The sequence below is a fragment of the Nomascus leucogenys genome, chromosome 22a (genome assembly GCF_006542625.1).
Source record: "Nomascus leucogenys isolate Asia chromosome 22a, Asia_NLE_v1, whole genome shotgun sequence".
In the NCBI taxonomy this organism is placed as follows: Eukaryota; Metazoa; Chordata; class Mammalia; order Primates; family Hylobatidae; genus Nomascus; species Nomascus leucogenys.
Window position 1 is genome coordinate 112,132,716 of NC_044402.1, and position 25,339 is coordinate 112,158,054.

Sequence of the window (25,339 nt, forward strand, 5' to 3'; positions counted from 1 at the left end):
ATTCACAGCCTCCAGATAATGTAAGAGAAAAAAAAAATTGAACCTAAGCATTTCAAACAACATTGAAATAATATAATACCAAGACAAACTTTGTACTTTGCCTGAAACCATTTCATTTACATGCAAAAGAAATCATTACTACTAAGGAAAAAACCCACATCTACATGAAACATTCTCTTCCAAGCTAGAATATTAATTTTCCAATCTGTTCTTTGTCTATTTTTTATTATTAAAATTGTGTATACTATTAACAATCAGCCATATGTAATGCTATGTATTGTTTATGGACATCCAGCAGAAGATCTTTTAAAATCTCTTTGTTTTGTAAATGGTCATAAGAAAATAATCCAGAAGTAATTTGGAATAAACATAATGCTTCCCTTTTAAATTTGCTAAATGAAGTATAACTACAGACTTTCTTCTTTTCAGTCTTTAAAGCTTTCAGATTGCATATCTTAATTTTTCCACTTAGAATATTATCTAAGCAAATGACTTATCTTTACTTACAATCATGCCAACTGAGTTTATGTGAAATCTAAGTTTTTCTTAGAGCCAAGGGGGAGGAGAGTAAGAGATAGCAGTTACTGGGTCCTAAATTCACCCTCTGGCACTGAGTTAGTTGCTGGAAAACACTAACATCTCTTCTTGAGTACTTATTGGGATCACTAAGTAAGTATGTTAGTATTTAGCTATTTGCAAACAGTCAAAAACAAACAAACGAATCTAAAGAACAAAAGTGTAAATTTAAGATGATATGCAATGGGTACTTTCTCATAAAATTCATGCCAGTTATCCTTTATTATCAAGTAATGACATCTGCAGTAACTTAAAGAGAAAAAGAGAGAGAGAGAGACAGATAGAGAGAAAGACAGACAGAGAAAGAGAAGCCCTCACAATCTATTATTAGTGTTTTATAAAAGGATTAGGCATTGCTATGACTAAGTTATTCTATAAATATTATTTATAATTTCAAAACTATATAGGATCAAAGCCATCCTGTGAATTGCTTATATATATATATATATTCTTATTCCTCCATAAAAATAAATGATGTTGAAATATTACAGATACATATATCTATAACTGACCATCTAGGATTACTTGAAACCAATTAATAAATCAACAGACTTTGAAAAAGTTAATTAAACTTCTTTATCCATCAAGATCTTTGTATAACATGATTAATGGCATCATAAATGAAACTATAAACTCATTAGAAGAAATTTCTAAGTTATGCAGTCTTTGGCAACTTTTGGTGAAAAACTTGCAGCCCTTTGATGGAACCTGTCTAATTTTAGATAGGTATGAAAGATAATGATCTGTTATAAATTTATGTATTTTATAATGACACTATAATTCAAATGTTTTTTAACTCACGTTGTAACTTCTGTAATATTTAATGTGTTTTCTATTTCACTTTTTGAACAGCAATTCACATATATGAATAAGAAACTTGAATATTTTCATGTATTTTAATTAATCCCTAGCTAAACATACTTTTTTAATGCCAGATACACACACGTATATATGTTATTTATTTTATAATTTGTAAAAGGCAAAAAACTAGGAATAGCCTATCTTTCAATACGGAGTTGGTGGTAAATTGATACTAGGGAATACTAGGCAATCATAAAAAGGGACAATGTCTGTTGATCTGGAAGGCTGTCCATAAAGTACTATTAAGTGAGTAAAGTAAGTTACTGAATAATGTGTAGAGTATGCTCCCTTATCTGTAAACAAAACCCTTATTATTGTATATATGTATTAGTATGTAGAGAAATGTGTGGAAGGACTAACACATAGACATAACATATACATTTCTATTTAATACTCTAAGCATGTATTACTTTTGTAATTTTAAATTTTATTTTAAAATATATTTTAGAAAAGAATTAACCTTAAAAAACAGAAAGAGGGAAAGAAGAAAAATACCTAAAATATGATGAGCTGCTGAGCTTTAACCATCAGGATGATGAATTCTACATTTACTTGCTTTGGATTTAAAAGAAAGGCATATGGGACAAATTGCTAAGGCCAGAACCATTGCTTGAAGATAAATTTAGTTACATAAGTACAATCAGAAGCCAAAGAAATTTTATTTGTAAGGGAATTCCATCATAACTTCTTATTTGAAAGCACATAAAAACTGAAATAGGAAAAATATTTCACGATGTACTGATTTACTAGTAATCAGTACCTGCACAATTACACAACTGCTGATGTTTGTAGTAATGATGTGATTTGGAGTAATTGTTATATATCAGCATTTTGCAATTAACGCTACGGGTATTGAAATTTGTTAATGTCTCAGAACACATACAGGATGCTGTTAGATTCTGATTATGTATTTAACAGTCTTCTAATTTAATGAGTCTAGAGTCACTGAGAGCAAACCACAACCTGTTATTTTCCATGCAAAAGTAAAATAGGGTGAACTTCAAGTTAGAGATATGTAAAGCAACACATTGCAAATTATTGATGATTTGTGGATTAATGTCAGAATATTTTAAACGCAAAAATTAGCCCAGTTTATATTTGGATTTAATATTCCAGACCATCTCTCTCCTCATACATGTACACCTCCTCCCTTTTGGCAAGATGATTTCATCTACAACCTCAAAAAGAATTTAGAATTTTACATAAACTCAACCTTTTCTTACCCAAGTCATACATTTATCTGTGTCTTTATCCCGTAATTATTTTCTCCCAATAAAATAATGAAGGAGGGAGTCTTTTCTTCTCTAAGACTAATACTTTCATATTTTCTTTGCCTCTTAATTCTTCTTTTTTTTCAGGAAATTGTTATAATTAATAATCTCTTCTCTCTCCTGTATCTCCAGCCTCTCACTCTTCCAAAACAGACTCAAAATTTCACCCATTCTCAAAATATCTTACTCTTGATATTATTCCCATTCCAACTATTTCCCAGTCTCTCTCTCTTCTCTGTCATCTACATTTCTCAAAAGATACCAACACTTGGAGAAACTTCCATATCTGTATATTAAATTTCCCATTTAGCATCACTCGAATATGTCAAAGTCACTGCAAATTCAACACATCCGAAATTAAACACAGGATGACTAATTTAGCACCCTTCTACTGTGACAAATCTCAGTTAATGTTACCCCCATCCATCCAACTTTGCAAGCCAGAAGCCTAGAAAAAAATGATTAACAGTTTCTTATCCCAATTCCTTCATATCCAGTTAATCACCAAGTATGGTATTACATTTTAAGTTCTAAATATTTTTTGAATCTTACTTCTCTCCATTCACTCAAATTTCTGGCTCCCCAATTCCCTGACGACTTACTCCAATAATTTTAGCCAGCCATTCACATTGATAATACTAAATATTTACATTACCAACAAATGATTAAGTTAGAAGGTCAATTCTTGCTTCCCAATCAGCATATGGACTCACTCCCTTCTAGAACATTTTCTTCACTTGGCTTCCAGGTGACTTCTTCACTTGGCTTCACCTTACCTGATTTCCTCCTACCTCCATCCATTCTGTCTCAATTTCCTTTGCCATACTATACCTTTCTCTTCTGTTCTGCTCGTACAAATTATGGAGTATTCTAAGGCTTGTGCAGTTTTCCATCTACACTTTCTACATATGGAATCTCATTTAATGTAATGAATTTAAAGATGATTGATGACCCAGACTCCTCCCTTGAGCTCCACAGTATTATATTTATTTGTCTATGCAAAATCGTCACTCAAATATCAAATAAACATCTCCAATTTGTTATAACCTTAACAGAATTTTTCATTTTCCTCATAAAATTTGTTCCATTTTCTTTTGAGTCTTCTCCATCTCAGTTTATGACATCATTCTTACCCAGTTACTCGGGAGAAAAACTCAGGTGTCATTTGTTGTATTTTTCTTTTCTTACCGTCTGCATATCACATACTCATTTATAATTTCCCTCATAATGAATAATCATGCATGTAAATAATATTAAATATATATTTATTATATTTATATATGTTATATATAAATATATATATTAAATAATATTTTCTCTTTCCCTACACAATGGATTTTATATTAGGAATTACATTAATTTTTCTCTCTATTCTTTCCTCAGTATCTTAACCAACATTTGACATGTAGTAAATACAATGAATATTTACTGGCTGGATATTGTGAAATAACATATGGAGGAGGGTTTGTGTTTTGTTCTGTTTTCTCCTGTTAAAAACAAATAAAATATGGTATGTTTGACTGTATCAACAGTGGGAAGAATTTTTCTTGGGAGAAATCACTTTTTACCAAACAACCAGAGCCAGATGATACACAATCTAAGATTCATAACCTATCACCTAAAATCGTTACTACTTCCCATCAATTTTGCCCAATCCCATAAATCCTACAGTATGATCTAGTGACAACGAGGAAGTGCCTGCCAAAGTCCAGCACTATATTGTCTTTTATTTTATTTTAGTGTCCATGAAATTTGAATTCTTACTTGTAATTTTGATTGCATTAATGCAACTAGGAACAGGTGAAAGTTGTTCTCATAGGAAACCGTAATTTTGTTTTTCAAATCTCTGCAGAATTTTAAAATAACTCTCACTTTAGAAAATATTTTTTAAAACTGTGCCTATGTTTGTTCATATATGTCTTAGATTAGTTTATCTGATATATTTAAAAAGTTATATTATCTACAATTATAGGAGTACATGCTTAGATAATGGAATTTATTGGTCCAGGATAAAATACTCTGTGTGAGAACTGCATTATAAAATCCTATACAGAGGTAGGCTTAATAGCTAAAAATTAAAACTAAGAGAAAGATATTGAGTGATTTTTTTGTAAATTGCTGAATTACTCTAAGTCTGTTTCATCATTTATGAATGACAATAGTGACTACTGTTTTTATATGCCTGTCATAAATATTAAATGTCATAGCGTAGCATACCTGATACAGATACATATTAGGATTTTCTAAAGGTGGCAAAAACAAGCTCCTAGCTAAATATAAGATTTTGGAAAAGGCATCAGTACTCTGAGAAAGAAATAAAAAACTGATGTTTTGGTTTTCCCTTTGGTCCTTTCTTTCCTGGTGTGTAGAACAATATAACTATTCTCTCTGGGATTTGAACTCTAGGATTTGGGGGTCAGAGATTGAACAAAGGAATTGCTTTGCAAATTTATCTTTCTTTGTTCAGAAAAATGTGGTGTTTTTCCCTTGACAAGTAAACTTTTTATGGTAAAAGGTTTTTGTTGTTATTTTATTTTTACTCTTCTAAAAGTAACTACAATTATTCCATAAATGACTCAAGCATATGGAACACTTTACTCTGAGCAGAAGAACAGAATGCTATAAAAATTACATGGCTACAAGCATTCAGAGTTTATTAGAGGTGAGGTTCCCTTTCCTTATCATTCATTCTTTCGTGCTGAGTTACTGCAAAATTACAATGAAATTACACCTCTTTGGGTTTAACGGTAGATGATGGCAGAGAAGGAAATCACTGTAATGGAATTTTGTTGATGAATCAAAGCACTCTCTGCTAATTAGCTCCTGCCTATATACATAGTATAGAAGAATAATTGTATGTTTATGAAAAAATGATTAATTAGGGAATGTGCTGAGGTAATAAGAAAAAGGCATGAAGAGAGCAATTTAAGTTAATATCTACACATCATTTTATGTAACCACATCACAGAAGGGGGTCTCAGTTAATTATATTCCCCTAGTTAGACAGAAAATATGGAAAAAAGGTACTTACTTAGGATCTAATACAATATATGCCTTAATTATATGGTGAAATAAGTTCAACTCTTTTCTAAATATACGGCAGGCATAAAAACAGAAACTTTGATCTCTACTTAAGAAATCTTTTTGGTTAAGTATTGTTCATTTATAAAAACTGAAACAATGTTTTAATTAAAATATGGGCTGTAAAACAAATTTAAGACCTATGAAATACAATTCCAACCCTTTGAGTAATTTTCAATTTTAAAAGTAGGCCATAATGGGAATTCTAAATGCAGACGCAAATTATCATAATTTAATCTTCTCCTATAGAAGTTTGTAAGATCTGTGTGCACATATAAATATACAGGTATATGCAATGGGTTCAGGCAAACAGATGTTTTTCCTCAAATCTGTCTAACTCATCCCATCTGTAACCTATTGAAGCTGATGAAATAAACACCCTTCTGTGAATACGCAAAATCATTCCTTCTACTATTCTTATTTTGTGTAAAACTATTACCAAAATTGAATATTAAATCAAAGTTTCATGATGACTGGGCTGGAGCAGTGCTGTCCAATAGATCTATAATACAAGCTAAATAAGTGATTGGAAGTATTCTAGCAGACATATTTAAGAAGATGAAATTAATTGTATTTATTTACCCAACATACTCATATTACTAACATTTCAACATGTCATTGTCATAACACATTATTAATAAGATATTTTATATTCCCTTTTTCATACTAGTCTTCACAATCCAATGTAGTTTTTACAATTACATAGAATCTTAATTTGCTTTAACTGCATTGAAAGTGCTTAATGGCCATATGTGGCTAGTGGTTACCATATTGGACAGGGCAGGTCTAGAGCAATCTTGAGAGAGACTTACAGGTCTGATGACTTAATGAAAAGGCCAAAATTTTATATTAACCAGGGAGTACTTTAATCAGGATTCTGTCTGTGAGGTACTGCACAATAATGCAGCATGAGCACCTGGAACCAACATGGACACTGAGACCTTACCTTACAGTATATAAATGTACAAAGAGAACCGTGGTTTTAGTTCCAAGATAATACCTTATTGCTTGCTCTAGGGCCTTTGAGGGCGAGAATATGATAATAAATTATTTGAAGATAGTTTGACCAATTGATCTCTCATACATAAAGGTGCATTTATGTGGCAAAGTTGCATGACACACAGAATAATAATTAAGTTTCCTTCAGGACAAGAAAAAATAAGAACGGCACCATTGGAAATATTATATGCTCTAGTCCCCAAGGTAGGCAGGTGTGCTAGACAGATATCAAAAATTGCTCCCAGGATTACAGCCACTGAAATATACACATACCTTTCCAACTTATTTAAATTCTAACCCAGGTGCTGATGTGAAAGGATTTTGCAGATGTAATTAAGGTCCCAAATTTCTTGACCTGAAGATAGAAAGACGATCAGCAAGGGCCTGACTTAATTCCATGAGCCTTCAAATCTGGGTCTATTGGTCACAGAGACAAAATCTAGGAGATTCAAAGAATAAGACGGATCTGAAGCACTGTTGCTGGGTTTTGAAGATGGTGGGGGTGGGGTGGGAAGGGCTGGTTCATGACAAGGATTACACATGGCTGCAAGGAGCCGAATGTGGTCCTGGCTAAGAATCAGCAATAACTTGGGAACCTCAGTTCTACAACTTCAAGGAACTTGCTTCTGCCAACAACCTGAATGAACTTGGTAGTGGACTCCAAGCTCTAGATGAGAACACAGGTCAGACAGCACCTTGATTTCAGCCTGGTGAGAAGATAAGGAAAAAACCCAGCTATGCCATGCCTGTAATTTTACCTGTGGAACTGTGTTTTGTTTTGTTTGTTTATTATACTTTAAGTTCTGTTTTATTTTACTGTAAGCCACTCAGTGAGTTTGAGTATAATATTAACATTTTAGGGTCTCTAGAAGCTTTGGTAGCAATGTCTGAGCATTTTGCTATCAATGTAAAAGCCACTTTTGCAACTTTGTGATACTAAATACTTCTGTTAAAGTAACCACTTTAACTGTATGAATACTAATTAACAACTGAGCTGAGACGTTTTGCTCTTCCCTTATAATTCTGTGATAACCTTGGTATTTTATGGGTACTGGGAAAAAATCATGTGGAAAAGAAGAGATTCACACACTCTCCTTCACCTCTTCAAACTCCCTTTAATTCAAAAGTAAATTTAATATATAGAACTTAGTGGACTGAGGATAGACTTATAATAAAGGTCTGTGTGCTTTTATTTATTGGACTTAAGGATCATAATACAACTGCCACTCATCTAAGGTAACCATCTATGGATGATTTTGACCGTTTGATTTCGACATGAGTTATGAACTTAAGTTCCTTGGGGGCAAAACAAACAAGGAAAAAAATGTGCCAATTGTGAATGTGGCGCCAAGAATATCATATCATCTCCCTCATATATCACACATGGGTCACACTGCTAAAGGATTAAACTGTTACGTGACCTCTTACTTAATAACCACTATACCATAAAGTAAAAGTATGACACAGGCATTAAAATGTGACAAGAATATAAAATGTTTCAAATAGCTGCCCAAAGGAGATTTAGATAGTTAACCTGAGTCAAATGACTTTATTTTATATTGTGACGCACCTAGAATAACTGAATTGGAGCAAGTAGCTAGATAAAAATGCTTGATATCTAGCTGTTTTAATGATTTCACAAATTTGAAAAGAGTTTTAGTCAGTTAACACATGGACTGCTAACTAACATAAAGAAATGTTTTGCCAATAGAAACTTGACTTATTGAGATTAACAAATTTCAGCCCTAATAGAATAGGAGACTGAGATTAAAAGAAATCAACCAACCAACCAACCAACCAACCTTTGGATATATATTTGACAAAGAATCTAAAATGGGTTAGAATCAAATATTCTATTCCATCAGAATCTATATGAAAATAGCATGTATGCAAGCTAAAATAAATAATATACAGAAAAGAATGAAAAAATCTTGCTAAACATATTTTTTATAGGATTCTTGATGGAAAAGGAAAACCACGAAAGGCAAACACTATTTTTAAGGCGCTTAATTCAGATAAGGGAAGTAGGGAGAGGTTCTAAAATATCAAGTATTATTTTCATTATAAGCAGCATATTCTAGGAGACTAAAGGTAAAAAAGAAATTCTATTCTATCTTATCCAATCTTCCTGAAAGAAATTCCAGCAGCAGCCTATAATATAAATTTAGAAACCAACTCATAAATTGTAGGCTTGGGAAAGAATAACGTTGCTTAGAAAATGGAAGTTGATCAAGACTGGAAACATTTCACCTGCTTTCATTTAAATCTTCTCCCCCTGCACCAGCCCCCCCAACACCTGCCAGGCTAGTTTAGGAAACAGAATACAGTATAATGGGGTGGAGGGAATATGAACACTAAATATTTTGAAATGGCCACATTGACATGCTCAATGTAATTTTCTGTGACTAAAAATAAACTAGGCATTTGGATAATCCGCCAGTTAAAAGATGGTTTAAGAAACTCAAAACAATTATTTTCTTTTTTTGGGGGGTTTGAGGGGGACACTGTCTCACTCTATCGCCCAGGCTGGAGTGTAGTGACATGACCTCGGCTCACTGTAACCTTTGCCTCCCAGGTTCAAGAGATTCTCCTGCCTCAGCCTCCTGAGTAGCTGGGACTACAGGCATATTCCACCATGCCCGGCTAATTTTTTGTATTTTTAGTAGAGGTGGGGTTTCACCGTGTTAGCCAGGCTTGTTTCGTTCTCCTGACCTTGTGATCTGCCCACCTCGGCCTCCCAAAGTGCTGGGATTACAGGTATGAGCCACCGTGCCCTGCCCAAAACAATTATTTTCATTTGTAGTTTTTGTCCTCCTATTATGTAAGATTCACTTCAATCAATTGACAGATGCTTTGAAAAACTATGATGACATTTAAAAATATTACTAAATTACTGCTGCTTTCAGTGAAATACACACCCACCTCATCTCAGAGAGGCAAGCATTTGTTGCAATACTGAAGACCTGAAAAAGCAGACACTTGTTACTTTCACATCTTACCCAATCTGCATCAAAATGTTCCACGATCATACACACTTTTGCAAAGCATCCAGGCTAAAGCCTTCGCGTAAATTTCAAACTTTCTTATAAACATTCCCTCACAAGTCAATTGATTCTGACAAGTCAATGCAAGTGAAGAATGGAGTCACACTGCATTATATTTAAGTTCTAAATAGGCGTTAATTAAAGATATCTAGAGTTTCCTAAAAGGAACAATTAACTATTGTTATGAATTATTTTAAATTATTGTACTTAGAAGTTTGGTATAACATTGAAATGCTTAAAACCTAAGTAATTTTGATATATCAATTCTGTAGTCACTAACCTACTGGATTAACGCCTTTTTGATATGTAAATTAGTAACTTTATGAGGCTTTCAAAGTGATTATTATGCCAACATTTCTACTGGAGCAGTAAGTACCACCAATAAACATACGCTGTCTGCTGGCTATTGTGCATTATTTAATCTTCACACCAATCTTAAGGGTTATAAACATTCTCAGTTTCAAAATGACCATTATAATTCCCATTTTACAGATAAAAACCATGATAGAGCCAATATTTGAACCTAGACATTCAAGAACCGCTGCTTTTTACCTATATTGTGGGCTACAGGTGATTCTTCTTAAAAATGATGGGCTGTACTTTCTGTATCATCTATAAACAGTGACTGGCCATGGTCACCTATTTACGATAAGGCTAATCTGCACTAGGTGTTTTAGTCTGAGATTACTGGAATCTCAGAGTGAATATGTCCTGGAAACCGAAGTAGGCAAGAGGATTGAGAATTCCAATCATGCTTTTGTTTAAAGTTTGAAAATATTAAATCTATAACAAGATACACTATGATTTTGAGTTAACCTCAATTACAAGCATTAAGGACTATAAGTGATCTATCGACGTGCTTTTAACCTTTTCTCTGCCTCTACATATCAGCCAATGACCTACCATAATTGGTATCAGTGGTCAACATTGTAATTGAGATTCTCAAGGTGAAGAGAGAGAAATGCTCTCTCTTCCTTCAAGGAGCCCATCAAAAGGGCTTTAGGCACACGTCAAAGCTCCCGGTGTGACTTTGGAGACCTCTCTCCTCCCCCTGGGAAGCACGTTCTCTCACCCTCAAGGTTTGAGAATTTTTTATATATAGAAAGAGAATAAGTAATAACATTTATTGAGTGATTTCTAAGCCAGACACTGTTCTAAGGACACATTCGATCTTACAATTTATGAACTATATTAGTATTCTCATTTTATGCATGAAGAAAGTGAGGCTCAGATAATTTAAGGAACTTACCCACAGTCACACATCTAAAAATGGTAGAGCCTGGCTCTGAACTCAGAAAATCTGACTCTAAAGACAGAGCACTTAATCACTGTACTATATTACCGCTAACTAGTCCACTGGAATAACTACATAATTATGAGAAAATCATCAAAGCAAATGTGAAAACTGTTCAAGCTGATAATGCAGTTGCTCTGCCAAGGTCTCAAGAAGGAAAATTTCTTTCTTAAATATAGGAACAATTTAAGATGAACGTTGGCTTATAAAACTATACTTTAGGCCTTCAGCACTCTCTCCCTCTCTCTAATTTTTTCATAATTTTACCTTGCTCTAAATAACTATACTAACTAGTCTTGATTGTGCCCAAGTGTCACAGTGCCACTGTTGTAGAAATCAATTTACTCTAGCACATGCTTCGCTTTCTTTTTAGAATTTAATTTTTCGATTCATTAAAAATGATATATTAAGATGACATTTATTTTAAAAACATGTAAAGGCAATAACATACGAATGAAGACATTATGACTAAATTCAGTGACACAGATTTGAATCTCATAAATACAATAGTTCACAAAAGAAGCCAGATGCATAGAATACAAACTGTATGACTAAATTTATATAAAGTGAAAAACCAGGCAATCTGACCTATGGTATTACAATTCAGGACAGTGGCTACCCTTGGAATGAGGTACAAGGTAGCTTCTAGGGCTCTGTTGCCATCTTGCTTCTTGATCTGGTTAATGGCTACACAAATGTTTCATTTTTGGAAATTCACTGAGCTTTACAATTATGTTTTTTGTACTTTTACACTATGTACACTTCAATACAAGGGTTTACGTTAAAAGGCAATACTTCATCCAAAATTCCCATTTTGTTAACTTTAGTACTACTTTCTCTCTCCTAAAAGGATGTAATTAATTTGTTTCATAAATAAAGCTAACAATATCTCTACATAAGATGGTAATGTTATATAGGAAATGTTTTATGAGATATTTTAAAAGTCAGTTTTATTGAGGTATAATTTATATACAGTAAAATGTACAGCTCTACAATTTTTGATAAGCACATGCTTTTGTACAACCATCACCATGATCAAGATAGAAGAATAGTTCCATTATCTCCTCAAATTATCTCCTTCCCTTTTCCAGTCAACCTTATCCCCCGGTCTCCAGCTCTTGGCAACACTTCTGTCCTGATAATTTCACCTTTTCCAGAATGCCATGTGAATGGAATCACACAGTATGTACTTTTTAAGTCTGGTTTCTTTCACTTAGTGTAATATATTTGAGATCCATCCATGTTGTTGGGTGTATCAGCAACTTGTTCCTTTTTATTCTATTGCTCAGTAGTGTTACAATATATAGACATGCCACAACTGAAGAACATTTGAGTAGTTTCCAGTTTCGGGTGATTATGAAAAAACCACTACAAACATTAGTATATAGGTTTTTGTGTGGGAATGAGTCTTATGTTTTGTTTTTAAATTCCAAGTTATACTTTTACCTGCACAAAATATTTTCTATATTGCCTTTATGTTAATTCTTATACCTAGAGAATATGCCAACCAGTTAAAAATAATATAGAATCAGAAATTAAATTAAATTAAATAATAAATAGATAGATCAGCTTTTGCAAATTCCTTCCTTATAAATATTTTTGTAGTCATCTATTGAATTAAGAGCAAAAATATTCTATTGAAGGTATATATTAATAACTCAAAATCCTGTTTAGACAACACAAATTAAAAATCGAGGCTGGGCACGGTGGCTCACGCTTGTAATCCCAGTACTTTCGGAGGCCAAGGCAGGCAGACTGTCTGAGGTCAGGAGTTCGAGACCAGCCTGGCCAACATGGTGAAAACCCATCTCTACTAAAAATACAAAAATTAGCCAGGCATGGTGGTGGGCACCTGTAATCCCAGCTACTCGGGGGGGCTGAGGCAGGAGAATCACTTGAACCCGGGAGGTGGAGGTTGCAGTGAGCCAAGATCATGCCATTGCACTCCAGCCTGGGCAACAGAGTGAGACTCAGTCTCAAAAAAAAAAAAAAAAAAAAAAAAAAATCGATGGTGTTACTAACTGAGACTCTTGTATCACAATGAATGAAGGAAAAAGAAGTAAGAAAGTTGGCTCGAGAAGGAAAATTTTTTATGCCTGTTTCAAAACTTCCTAATTTGATATATTATGAGTTATAAGATATTATAAATTTAATCCAACTGGTTAGTACTTTTTGTTCATGACAACTAGGAAAGGATTTGAGCGACAAAATGGAAACATGGTAGATGTTACCTAGCATGTTGTGGTAAAGTGGAATGGCCCGTCCATGGGTAGTAAATGCAGTCATGACTAGTGGGACCGTTACACCTGCAGGCAATTACAAAACAGAAAACATCATTCTCCATCCACAGTGACATGCACACACATGCACCAGTGCTCACACATGGAGCCTTGGAGGAAGAACATGGGAAGCAAGCACACCAAGTACCTATCCATCAGGCCGATGCAGTCTTCAATACTCGAGCCTATGCACCTGCAGAAAATGCAAATTTAAAAAAATACAAGGGGAAAAAAATTAGTCATTTAAAAAATCAGTAAAATAAATATTGATTGTCTCGAATTCTTATAATTATTAGACTATTTTGGAACACAATGAATTTCAAGCCAGGAAGATTTTTGCTTGATGAATACACAGAAATGAATTGCCATTATCAACCAAGTGGAATGCAAAGAAATGCCCAAAGTTAAAGGAAATTTTACATTGGTTCTGTGAATAACTTCCAAACGCACAGCTCACTTCTAATACTTTCAACTGATATGCATCATACATGATTACATGTCTCAACAAATAAGTTGATATTTCAATGACTATAATTGTTTTCTTGTGTATGGTTTCTTCTTAAAGGCCTTAAGTTTAAATTAAAAAAAATAAGAAAACCATGAGCAATTCAATATAATATAATAACCTGATGCTCAATGCTCATTAAAGATTGATTTTGGCAGAAAATGAGTCAACATGCTTTAATGCTACTCTCATGGATACTTTACATAATCACATTATTCTGATTCTTGGTTGTGCCTGTCTTTAAAAGATACTTATCTTAAACATGAATTTATTTTAAAAGAAAATTAACTGGTTTCACCATACTGCAGTTTATCTTGACACTCTCTTTTAAAATAGCAATGCCATAACAGGCAAATAAAAACATAATAATGAATGTTTTAACTACCATAATAATGAACCCAAACTACCATAATAATGAACTCAAACAATAATAGATAAATAAATACTATGTAAGGAAATGAATTACCTTTAAGACCCAGGTAAGTAAAGAATACACTGAGACTAACATTTAAATGGAATTACATAAGTACACAGAATTCTAATGTGCAGTCCCTAGAATTTCATTTTGAACCAATATAGAAGTATTGTTTCTTTCATCTTCCACTATACTTGAACTCTTTTTCTTTTCCTTTTCTCCCATCAAAGATGTATAGCTCCAGAACATTATCAAGATCCTTTTTATAGTTATGATTTATAGACGTGCCTTATTTCGCTGGTAATAAAGATTACATATATTTCCAAACTTTTAATTTTCAAATTTGTAAAAGAAGCTGAAGATAGGATCATCATATAATGATGTAAAAAGGTGCCAATGTATAAGGCCAGTCTATCCATTATATATTTAAATAAGTCTAAACATTGGTGAACTAATACAATATCCCTAGAATACCAATTAAGTCACTTATCTCTCTGTCTCATAAACATTTGTTATAACATTCCTGCTAGCTGAAAAGTTGATTTTTGTTTTTGTTTGGAGTAGCGCAGACAAATTTTAACCTATAGAAATAGAGAGAACACACCTATATGAAAAGTCTTTTAAAAAGCAACTAAAAAGGAAAAAAACTAGAGTACATAGCATTAAATTGGTATTATATGTAATCTATAGTCAAAATTATTTCTAAAAATGGAAAATTACTAAAAAAGCCTCCAATTTGTCTTATATAATTTTCTTTTCATTATATTCCAAATAACTTGTTTTTTTTTTAAGTTCCTGCTCCATCTTCTTGAAAATGATTTTATACCATATTATCATTTTGTAAAATTAAAAGTCTGCTTATTAGTTCCAAGTGAGAATCTAAAAAGCTATGGCTAGTTTGCAATCCATCTTTATAATAACCCTTGAAAGATTAAAAAAAATTCAAAACTAAAATTTAACTTGAGGGAAAAGTGTGAATATGAAAGATACTCATTCATTAAAAAAAGCCCTGTGTTACATGTCTAATAAGTGTTCCTAGTATTTCTAAGAGCTAGAGGGAGAAAAAAAGATGAATTAGACATTTTTCTATTCTCAATGAGCTACGAATTTAATGAAGGAGACAGATGCATAAACAGATGTTTATTGAATAATGAGATAAATGTAGTAAGAAACATGAAAAAGTGGTTCAGGGTAGTGTGGAGGGTGGACACCTAGAACCACCCTAGAAGGGCATGATAACCTTCTTGGGGGAGGTAAGAAGCTGAAATTTAGAGTGCTGCGAGCTGGGGTTGGGGTGGCGGTGGTTTCTGCAGGAGCAAAAGCACAGACCTGAAGAAATGTATTGTATATGCAAAACAACTACAAATAATTCTTAGTAGCTGGGGAGCAAAATATGAGGCAATAGGAAGAGGGGAAAAAAGAAGTTAGAACATTAGGTAGGAACCAGATTTTGAGAAATATTTGCTTAGTAACAATCAACAGAAAATCACTGTAGGGCTTTAAAGAAGTAGTGAAGTTGCTAGATTAGTATTTTCAGTAACTCTCCTTGCCCTGTGGACACTAGTCAGCTGGCAGCCAGGCCAACTCGTTTGGCACAAAGACTACTTTAGTCCATGTAAGAGATGATGGACTAAACTAGGGAAATGGTAACTGTGATGGAGGCAGAAGGACAGATTCAAGAAATACCTCAAAAGATAGGGGGAATAAAAAAGAGCAGTTGATTCCTGATTTCATGAAAGTGAAATATCAAAGGAGTTAAAGAAGACTTACATTTCTAGCTTTGCTAATAGTGGTACCATCATTGAGAGAATCCACGAAGATGAATATGTTTCTTCCTGTATGTGTTAGGGGATGAGGAGTTGATAATTTCAGTTTTGTGTATCTAGAGTTTAGTATGGCTGTCCTACATCTAGGTAGAAATGTTTATCAGCAGTTGGAAAGATGAGTGGCTAAGGGGGAAAGAAGGCATGAGTATAATGATCAATCTTGAAATAGCATGTAGGAGAAAGTTGAAACCATGTAAGTGAATAGATGGCTAAAGAAGATATAAAAAATGAGAAAAGCAGAGGCTGAAGATGGAAACCCAAGGAACCCCAACAGTATATGACATAAGATGAGTTCTTTGTGCCAGAAGTGTGGGAAAATATAACTGAGTAAAACCAATTAACTTTAGTCTCATGGAAGTCAAATCAGAAAAGAACTTCAAGAAAGAAGGAGTGATCATCAGTGTGAAAGGCAGAGAAGTCTGGTAAAATAACTCTTAAGATAATTTTACTTGTCATTGTCATGGTCACTAGAATTTAGGTTTTTGTGAGTTGAGAAGCAAATTGGAGACAGAAAAATAGAGGCAGGGGGAAATGGCAGGGAGGGACTGAGGGAGCAGGATGCAGGGTCAAGAAAAGTTGTTGAGGGGATTGTGTAGGATATTTGAGATTCAAACCAATTTTTAAACTGAGAATGAAAGAAAAAAATGAAAGACAAAGAAAAATAAGAGTATGACTGAAGTGGCACCATTCTTTCTAAATACAAGCCGCTGAAAACTAAAATATGTATATTGTTTTTCAACTCTTTGTATTTTCTGTAAGCAACTAATTACTACATGCAATTTGCATCCATTCAGCAAGATCATAGAACAACAGAAACACTAAACTTTTGAAGAGCCAAAATCACAAATAAGTAACTGAATCAAAATCTAGAATAATAGAATTATAAAAAAATAGTGTTTCAAAGTAGAATACTTACAGAAAATTAGAAAAATAAAACACAATATGTCTAATTAACAAATTCCAAAAGAATATCTAAAGTTCTGAATATTAAACTGTTTAACCTTTGTTAGTATATAATGACTTGTAAGTTCCTTGATGTACTCATTTAACCAACATAGTTTAGATATTTTGATAAAATCTTTAAATTTTGAAATAAAAATGAAGGAAATTTTAAAAATTTTCCATTAAAAGATTATAGACAAAACTTCCACAAGCAGCCCATCTTTCCTTCTCTTGATGAATAAAAATTATTTCATTATATCAGTTTAAGAATATTTTTAAAACGAATAAAAAGATTAAGGTACATGTGACATTTAATAATATAAAATCATTATTCTAATATCAACAAAAACATGCAATGAGATTTTTAAAAAGATGCTCCATAAAATATCCACTTCATTCCAAGTCTAAAATGCAGGTTTGGTTTGATACAAAACCAAAGTTAAACTGACATTAAATGAGCACATACTCAAGTTATATTAGTGAGGAAAAAATCATCTTTGCCCTCACTGCAATTTAATTACATTAGTTAAGTTTATAAATCTTTAAAAAAATTCTATCTTGCTAATTTCAAATCCAAACATCATTCCTAAGTTTTAAATTCTTGCTCATCTTTCAAAATACTGTGGAGAAGGGTCTGGTCTCAAACAGAGGATATAAATTAAATAATATAAATTTACTGGACTGTGAGTTCATTGAGGTCAGAAGCTGTGTCTTGTTCATTTCTGAATTTTCCTATCACTGTATGTGATGCAGAGCAGATATCCAATATAACAAAGTTGAAGAGTGAATAAACTAAGAAAAGGTTGTTAAAATAAAAATTCTCTAGTCAAGGTAAGAAGAGACAAACTTGTTGTTTCCACGGATATTAGTGAGAATCTTCTGATAAGGACTAAATAGATGACCTATTTTAAAAGTGTCTAGAGAGCCTGTTAGAGCCATTATATTTAATGTACTTTTAGAGTGGTAAAAGTGCTTTTAAAGTATGACACAGATAACTTTATTTTCATAAAAATCATTAAACAGTATTCAAAGTAAGAACTTTAATTCTAAAAAATGTGATTTGAAAGTCTATTTTCATTAATCTGGTTCTTGAATTATCTGACATCATACAGGCATATAAAAGAAAAGCTGTTTTCCAAAGTAGAACTGGCCTGGTGAGCTCACACTTACTGATAGGTCAATTATTACGTGGGTTTAGGAATAAAAATAGTCACTTGCTCCATCTTCCTCACTGCCCCTGTGGTTTTCCTAGGAAAATATCGTATCTCTGTATGCTCAATTTGGAAAGAAGGGACTGACTGCACAGAACACCTTTTTGCTTCAGTAAAATATCTCAAAGCACAATGTTGCACTGCAATAGAGTATATATGAGGATTTAGGAATTTAGGAATCACATCCTTCGGAAATTCCTGGGACTAGAATACTCTGGGACTAGAACCACAGCATTTTTATGAAGTGAGTGAATCCGGATAATATAGAAGGTATTTTAAAAACAGGATGGCAGAAAGCTAAATGAAAACAGAGACAAAAATCCTTCAGGATTAAGTCAGTCATTAGAGAATGCATTTACCTTGGAAGATGCCAGGGAGTACAATATTCAAATTCTGTCTCAACTTAATTCTGCAGCTGCAAATTGCTAAAGGCGTCTTTTTTTCTGTTCACTTGGAGTTCCCAAATGCTCTGGTGAGATTTCTTCCCCATTACACCTTCATCCTTCCTTTTGACTGAGATCCAGATTTTGTTGCTACCATAAACTCATCTCTTTTCATTGCCTCATATTTCTACTCCCCGCCACTATATATGTTTATTATTATTATATAATAATGATTTAAAAGGGCAGAGAGGAAGACACACCAGCCATGCATCCAGACTATGGCTCTGTGATCTCACTTTCATTTCCCTAATGGCCTCATCGTAATTAGATTTGCAAAAACAGCAAAAGGTCTCATTTTGAATGGCAACAGCTGTTGACATCAACATTATATTGAATAATTTACTGGTTTAATTTTAGCTGCAAAACAATAAAATTCTCTTGTGGATGATTTTAGCAGGCAAAGTTTTCTCTTTCTGTTGTTGACTCTTTCTTCTGCTCCAGCAGAACCAGTTGTGGTTTTTTTGTGACTCTTAACTCAAGTGTGCCAAAAATTCACAAGGGGAGCAGTTTATTACCTCTAGTTTCCTTGAAGCAAAGTGTCTGTGTGACTATTTCAGTACCCTAAATGTATATGTGCTTATATGTCAACTAGTGAATTGGCAATTACCACTTCCAAGGTGAATTTGAATTTGAATGGCAGAATATTACTTTACCTTTTGAGGATCTGCCACTTCACAGAGTGAGTTAAGCTTATTTCTTGACCTGCAGGAAATTGTAGCAACATCTGCAAATTGATGTTTTCTTGGCAAGAAATGATGTTGCTTACTTAACTTCAGTATCCCCTAACAGCTATCCCTTAATCTGGCAGAAAATCTCTTTATGGAATCTCACACTTTCCTGCCAGATATAAAGTACCCAAGCTGATTCTCAACTACAAATGTGTGTGTGTGTGTGTGTGTCTGTATGTGTCTGTGTGTGTGTGTTTATATGTGTACGTGCACATGCCCATAGGCATTCACAATGGAGAAAAGGCTTTATGGGCAGTAGGAGGATGGTGAAGTAACAGTGCTTTCAATTACAAATTATTCACCTTCCGGAGGAATGAAAAGGAAAAATCTTTACTAAAATAGATTTGTTATCTCTTAAGAAATAGTTGTTGGAATTTGTTAGATGAATGACTATTTCTTTTTCAGTTCAGTGCTTTTCTTCTTTCTGTAATGTGTCTTTGTTATTCAACTGTTATCAATATCAAAGGTAATCTAATTATTATTCATTGCACAATGTATTCTTTTGAAAAACAGAAAAAAAATTTACCAAGCTTCAGATTGCCCTATATCAGTTAAAGAAATTCAAGGCTAAAGAATTACCTGTAACAAGGTTACTTTCACAAAATGTACTTGTTATTTTTTAAATATATGTATCACCAGGTTCTCCTTTTCCCTGCCATTGTTACCTTTGTTCATATTTTTTTGAAGGAGGAATTTAAGGTAGTATTTATCAAATAGAAATATCCTCACCTTAAGCTTACTGTGACAACAAGAAACAGAAATAGAAAACTTCTGTTAAAGATTTGATAAACACAAACCTCAAAAGCATGATTACTGTCGTATGTTTTCTGAGACCTTGAATCTCCAATATAATTGGGAAGAATTTCTAAACTGCATCCAAAGTATACCTGACACTAGCTAGCTTCATGAAGGTGTTAATAGAATGGTTATAGGTAAAAGCTAAGCAGAAATATTTAAGGGTGTACAAAGTTGATTCCTTAAATCATTCTCTTAGTATTTCTCTTAAAATCAGCATTTTAAATATAAGGATTAGTAGAGTTCTATGAGAATGGTATACATTTCAGAGATGGTACCAGTGATAAAGCTACATGTGGATAACACATACCAGGTGAGCCCTTGGCCAGCAAGGATGCTTACCCTTGGGTGCAGTTTGGATGGCATGGGTGGCACTCTCGATCTGGATCAGCATACTTGAAAATGAAACTGTTTGCCCCCTGTAAGCCATCTGGACATTTTTCCACACAGTTTGGGCCATCTTTAAAATGAGAGCACTTTGTACAGTTGTCAGGACCCTGAAATGTGAAAAAGAAAAAAAAAGAAGAAAGAAAAGTGGTGTCATTTCCTCTGGAATGTATTCATGTGGTTTAGTTACTGAGACTTCAGTAGGTGGCAAATCTTCCTCTAAGAGAACTGGAGAACATTTTCAGCAGTACAAATGTGGATATAATTTTTGTAGTACAAACAGTGCAAGGAAGATCCATCAAGTTCAGTTTTGATATCCTGTATGTGTGAAAACACTATAATAATACATTTGTTCTTGAAATATTTTCCTTTTCGACATAAGCAGTTCCTGGGCCAACTGATTTCCATGTCATGACTCTAATGTGACTTAATTCGATGAGCAAAATTGTCCAATGACTTTCTCAAAAGGATGTCAGTATTTTCTTCTTGTGATTTATTTCTGGCAATATTATAGTGCAGCAATTTTTAGTAAAACACATTTTCCCTAGAGGTATTTCATCACCATCACTGGGAATATGTGAATACTTTTACTAAATAGTTAATGAGAAAAGGGATATAACAGAAATTAACTAAAAGTGAATTTCATATAAGAGTAGGATGTAAACTTTCCTTTGGTTGTACAATGACTTTATTTATAAAATGAATTTTAAAATTTGTTATGATAACATTATCAGGAATTAGGCAGTTTAGGTGAATAAAAATAATTCCTAGATTTTTCTTTATTTCATATCCGCTGTGAAAACACTAAAAGTCATATTATGTCTATTTATAGGGATTTTAGTAAATCACAGAACAATATTGAAAGCCATATAAATGCACATTTTGATGAGCAAAATAGTCCATAATAATAAAGCAAATACATACAAATAAAGGCTCCATGAAAAAACTTACCCAAGGATGACGATAATATAAATATGAGTATAATAAATGCAAATAGAACAAATTCACTATGTTTATAATATCCATTAGCTTTCTAATATGTAGAATGTTAATAAGTGAAAATGATATGAAAATATATCTAAAAGTCATGACAATATTAAGATGTTAAAACTAAAACATATATGAATTTTACAGAAAACAAACTGATTTGGATCTGGTATAATGGATAGTAAGCATACTAGAAATGGGTATATTGTCAGAGCAAAGAAAAGCTAGAACACTTTGGTAAATGCTATCTTTCTTAAAAGACATACCCAATGCTTTCATACATTCAGCTGTTGTGGACAACAGCTACCTGAAATGTACTTTTACATCTCCTTTTTGGACACCGTATTATCTTAAAATTCCTCTCCTCTTTGACCACTCCCCTTTGGAACTTCTTCCCCTGACCCATTTCTCCCTAAAATCTGGCTATGTCCATAGGGTTCAACAATCATTACAGTTCACGTTGAAGACAACTTAAATGAATAAGATATAGTAAATATACAGAGAGACAATTCTATCACATTTGTAGTTATAAACAATGAGAATTTGGCATTCAGGAGTTAACACTAAGTTATAAAGAACTGGATATTAGGTAGGGACTGTAAAGATGATGGGAGTACCTTATATCCTAAACCAGGAGTGTCCAGTGTTTTGGCTTCCCTGGGCCACGTTGGAAGAAGAATTGTCTTGGGCCACACATAAAATACACTAATACTAATGACAGCTGATGAGACAAAAAAAAAAAAAAATTGCAAAAAAACTCATAGTGTTTTAAGAAAGTTTACGAATTTGTGGTAGGCCACACTCAAAGCTGTCCTGGGCTGCATATGGCCAATGGGCTGCAGGTTGGGAAAGCTTGTCCTACACAAATGTTAATCCAAGCACAGCCAGATATTACAAATTGGTTACTTAAGGCATCAGAAAATCAAGAAATATGATATTTTAAAATTTAAAAATGGAGGCGTGTGAATGAAGAATAGAAGCGTAAAGAAGAAAAAGTAATCAGGGAGAGCTTTCAGGAAATCCTGAGACTGGTGGGGCTCAATCAAGCACTTGTCTATTTCACTCTTTTGATGTGAGGCTCAGAGCTTGAAAAAAAAAAAAAAAGCCTGTAAAACCTAATCCTGATTCTACCTGAGGAGTTTGCTAATGCTAACTTCTTATTTCTTCCCAAAAAAGAATACTTCACATCCTTCCAATTTTAACACCTGCTTATGGGTACTTAGGCACGTAATATTGTCTATTACACAGAATCATTTACTGTGCAAGTATGCTCAGTACCATGACTTATTGTACAAGACAAGAGACATGCTGATGTCTTCTTGTAGCACACAGAATAAAACTTACGATGAGTAAATTAGGCAGAGTCTGAATTAAGAATTAGGAATTATTCTTCTAAGTAATGTAAATGTATTCTTCTTATAATGTAAAATCATGTCCGGGTGAAGTCAAAAGATACAAAGTTATAAAAGTAAAATCAAGTTCATATTTAATCTTTAAGTATACTGTAATAAGATAAATAACTTTTTTTTCTTTGTTTTTTAAGCATCTCTTAACTATAGTCATGTGACACTTAATGACTGGGATATATTCCGAGCAATGCATCATTAGGTGATTTCATCATTGCGCAGATATCACATAGTGTACCTACACAAACCTGAATGGCGTAGCCTACTTCATACCTAGGCCATATGGTGTAGCCTTTTGCTCCTGGACTACAAACTGCACAGCATGTTACTGTACTGAATATTGTAGGCGAAAGTAATACAATAATAAGCATGTGTGTATCTAAACATATCTAAATGTAGAAAGGGTACAGTAAAAGCATGATACTATAATTTTACAGGAACACCATTGCATATGTCCATCACTAACTGAAATGTCGTTATGAAGTGCATGACTGTATTTGATTGTATTATCATGATAGAAAACCTAATGTCCCAGGCTAACATAACTAAAAATGTCCTGGCAAATCTCAGAAAAAGAAACATACTGATTCCCCATCTCATTTCCATAATAAAGAGACTTAAGGAAATATACCTGTGTCTAATGTTTACGCTTCTTTCATTATATTCCCAAAGGCTTTAAGAACTGAGGTACAATAAATGAATTGATCAATGCAATAATAGAAAATGAAGCTCAAGGCAATATTCTTCCTTATCCCTAATTCTAAGCTACCTCTGGAGTCAATAATCTAGACAGTCAACTAAAGGATAGGCTGAATCCTTATAGAAGCATCACATTTTTTTTTTTGAGGCATCATTGATGTTTTTCTCTGGTAGCTACTGTAAAAGACAAAGTTATTCACCAGTGACCAATTATCTTCTATTCCAGTCACATGAGAAGATTATAATTCTCCTCCCACCAGAGATAAGAGATGGCTTAATTTGGACAATGAAATATAACTAGAGGTGATTATGAGATAACTAGTGCTGAAGTCTGCAGCCTTCTCTCTCTGGTGCCATGACTCACAGACCCCATGTAGAAGTGGAAGTGCCATAAATTAAAAGCATCCCTGAATAGTAGACCATAACAGGGAGGGGAGCTGCCTTAGAACATTTCCCAGATTTCCAGTGTACTTTACAAGATGGCCGGGCGTGGTGGCTCACATCTTTAATCCCAGCACTTTGGGAGGCCTAGGTGGGCAGATCACTTGAGGCCAGCAGTTCAAGACCAACCTGGGCAACACGGTGAAACCCTATCTCTACAAAAAATATAAAAATTAGCCAGGCATGGTGGCACATGTCTGTAAACCCAGCTACTCAGGAGGCTGAGGCATGAGACTCATTTGTGCCCGGGCAGCAGAGGTTGCAGTGAGCTGAGATCATGCCACTGCACTACAGTCTGGGCGATAGAGTGAGACTCTGTCTCAAAAAAAAAAAAAAAAAAAAAAAAAAAAAGAAAACAAGCAAAAAACAACTATGAACCTTACATGAAAAAAAGAACTTAAACTTATATATGCAAGCTACTGCAATATGGAGGTTATTTGTTACAGCAGCACAACCTTTATTAACCTAAATTTAACAGCTTTTTCACTTTTATAGGAATGTATTTCAAAATCAGTTCCCTTACTATTTTTTCTCTTTTGCTGCCTCTCTAGCGTAAGTTTTGGTCTCCTGAAACTGTCTGATTTCCCAGGCTTGTCTTTCTTCTCATATTTCCTTCTATACCTTTCTGGATAGGACTGTATAAAAGTAATGAAAGTAAAGCAGAGTGAACAAAATTATAAAAAATTAAATAAAATATAGAAGACCAAGTGTGGACAGACAAGGACGTAAGTGCAAAGGCCTTCTTTTATTCCCTTTCAAGATTACCCTAGATTTCTGTCATTTTTAAGTAGGATTATATTATCTCATTTTACTTATAGCTATCATAGTCCCTGAAAGCATTTTATCCCTATTGCACTGAAGACATTGTTTCCTGGGGGACAAAAGTGAACTGAGATGTATGAGAAATTTGGAGTCAGAACTTCTATAGTTGAGTCACAGTTTCATATCCTACTGACGTGCTGACTTTTGGAGTAACTTTCTAATCATTATTGGTTAAATTTCTTTATATTTTAAAGGGAGAAAGTGATAGCATGCTTCAGATGTAACAGTGTTTGGTAAACATAAGTATATATCAGTTTTTGTTATTGGGGAAATATTCATAGATCCAAAAATGTGATTTCAACAGAATATATCATAAGATCAGGAATG

The 25,339-nt window shown here is 33.6% G+C and overlaps 1 protein-coding gene across 2 annotated transcripts in view; it reads right to left on the reverse strand.

The window, feature by feature from the left end:
- The window catches only part of ERBB4 (erb-b2 receptor tyrosine kinase 4), a 1,163,189-nt gene that overhangs the window by 271,251 nt on the left and 866,599 nt on the right, over positions 1-25,339 (reverse strand). Inside the window, exons 15-16 of one of the 2 annotated variants that reach the window (XM_003254031.3) lie at positions 20,613-20,767; positions 13,358-13,432 (exon numbers count right to left, since the gene is read on the reverse strand). In XM_003254031.3, the coding sequence (XP_003254079.1) occupies positions 13,358-13,432; positions 20,613-20,767 (230 nt within the window). Of the gene's footprint in view, positions 1-13,357; positions 13,433-13,553; positions 13,599-20,612; positions 20,768-25,339 lie in introns of both variants that reach the window. The other variant, XM_003254029.3, reaches the window with a different exon arrangement.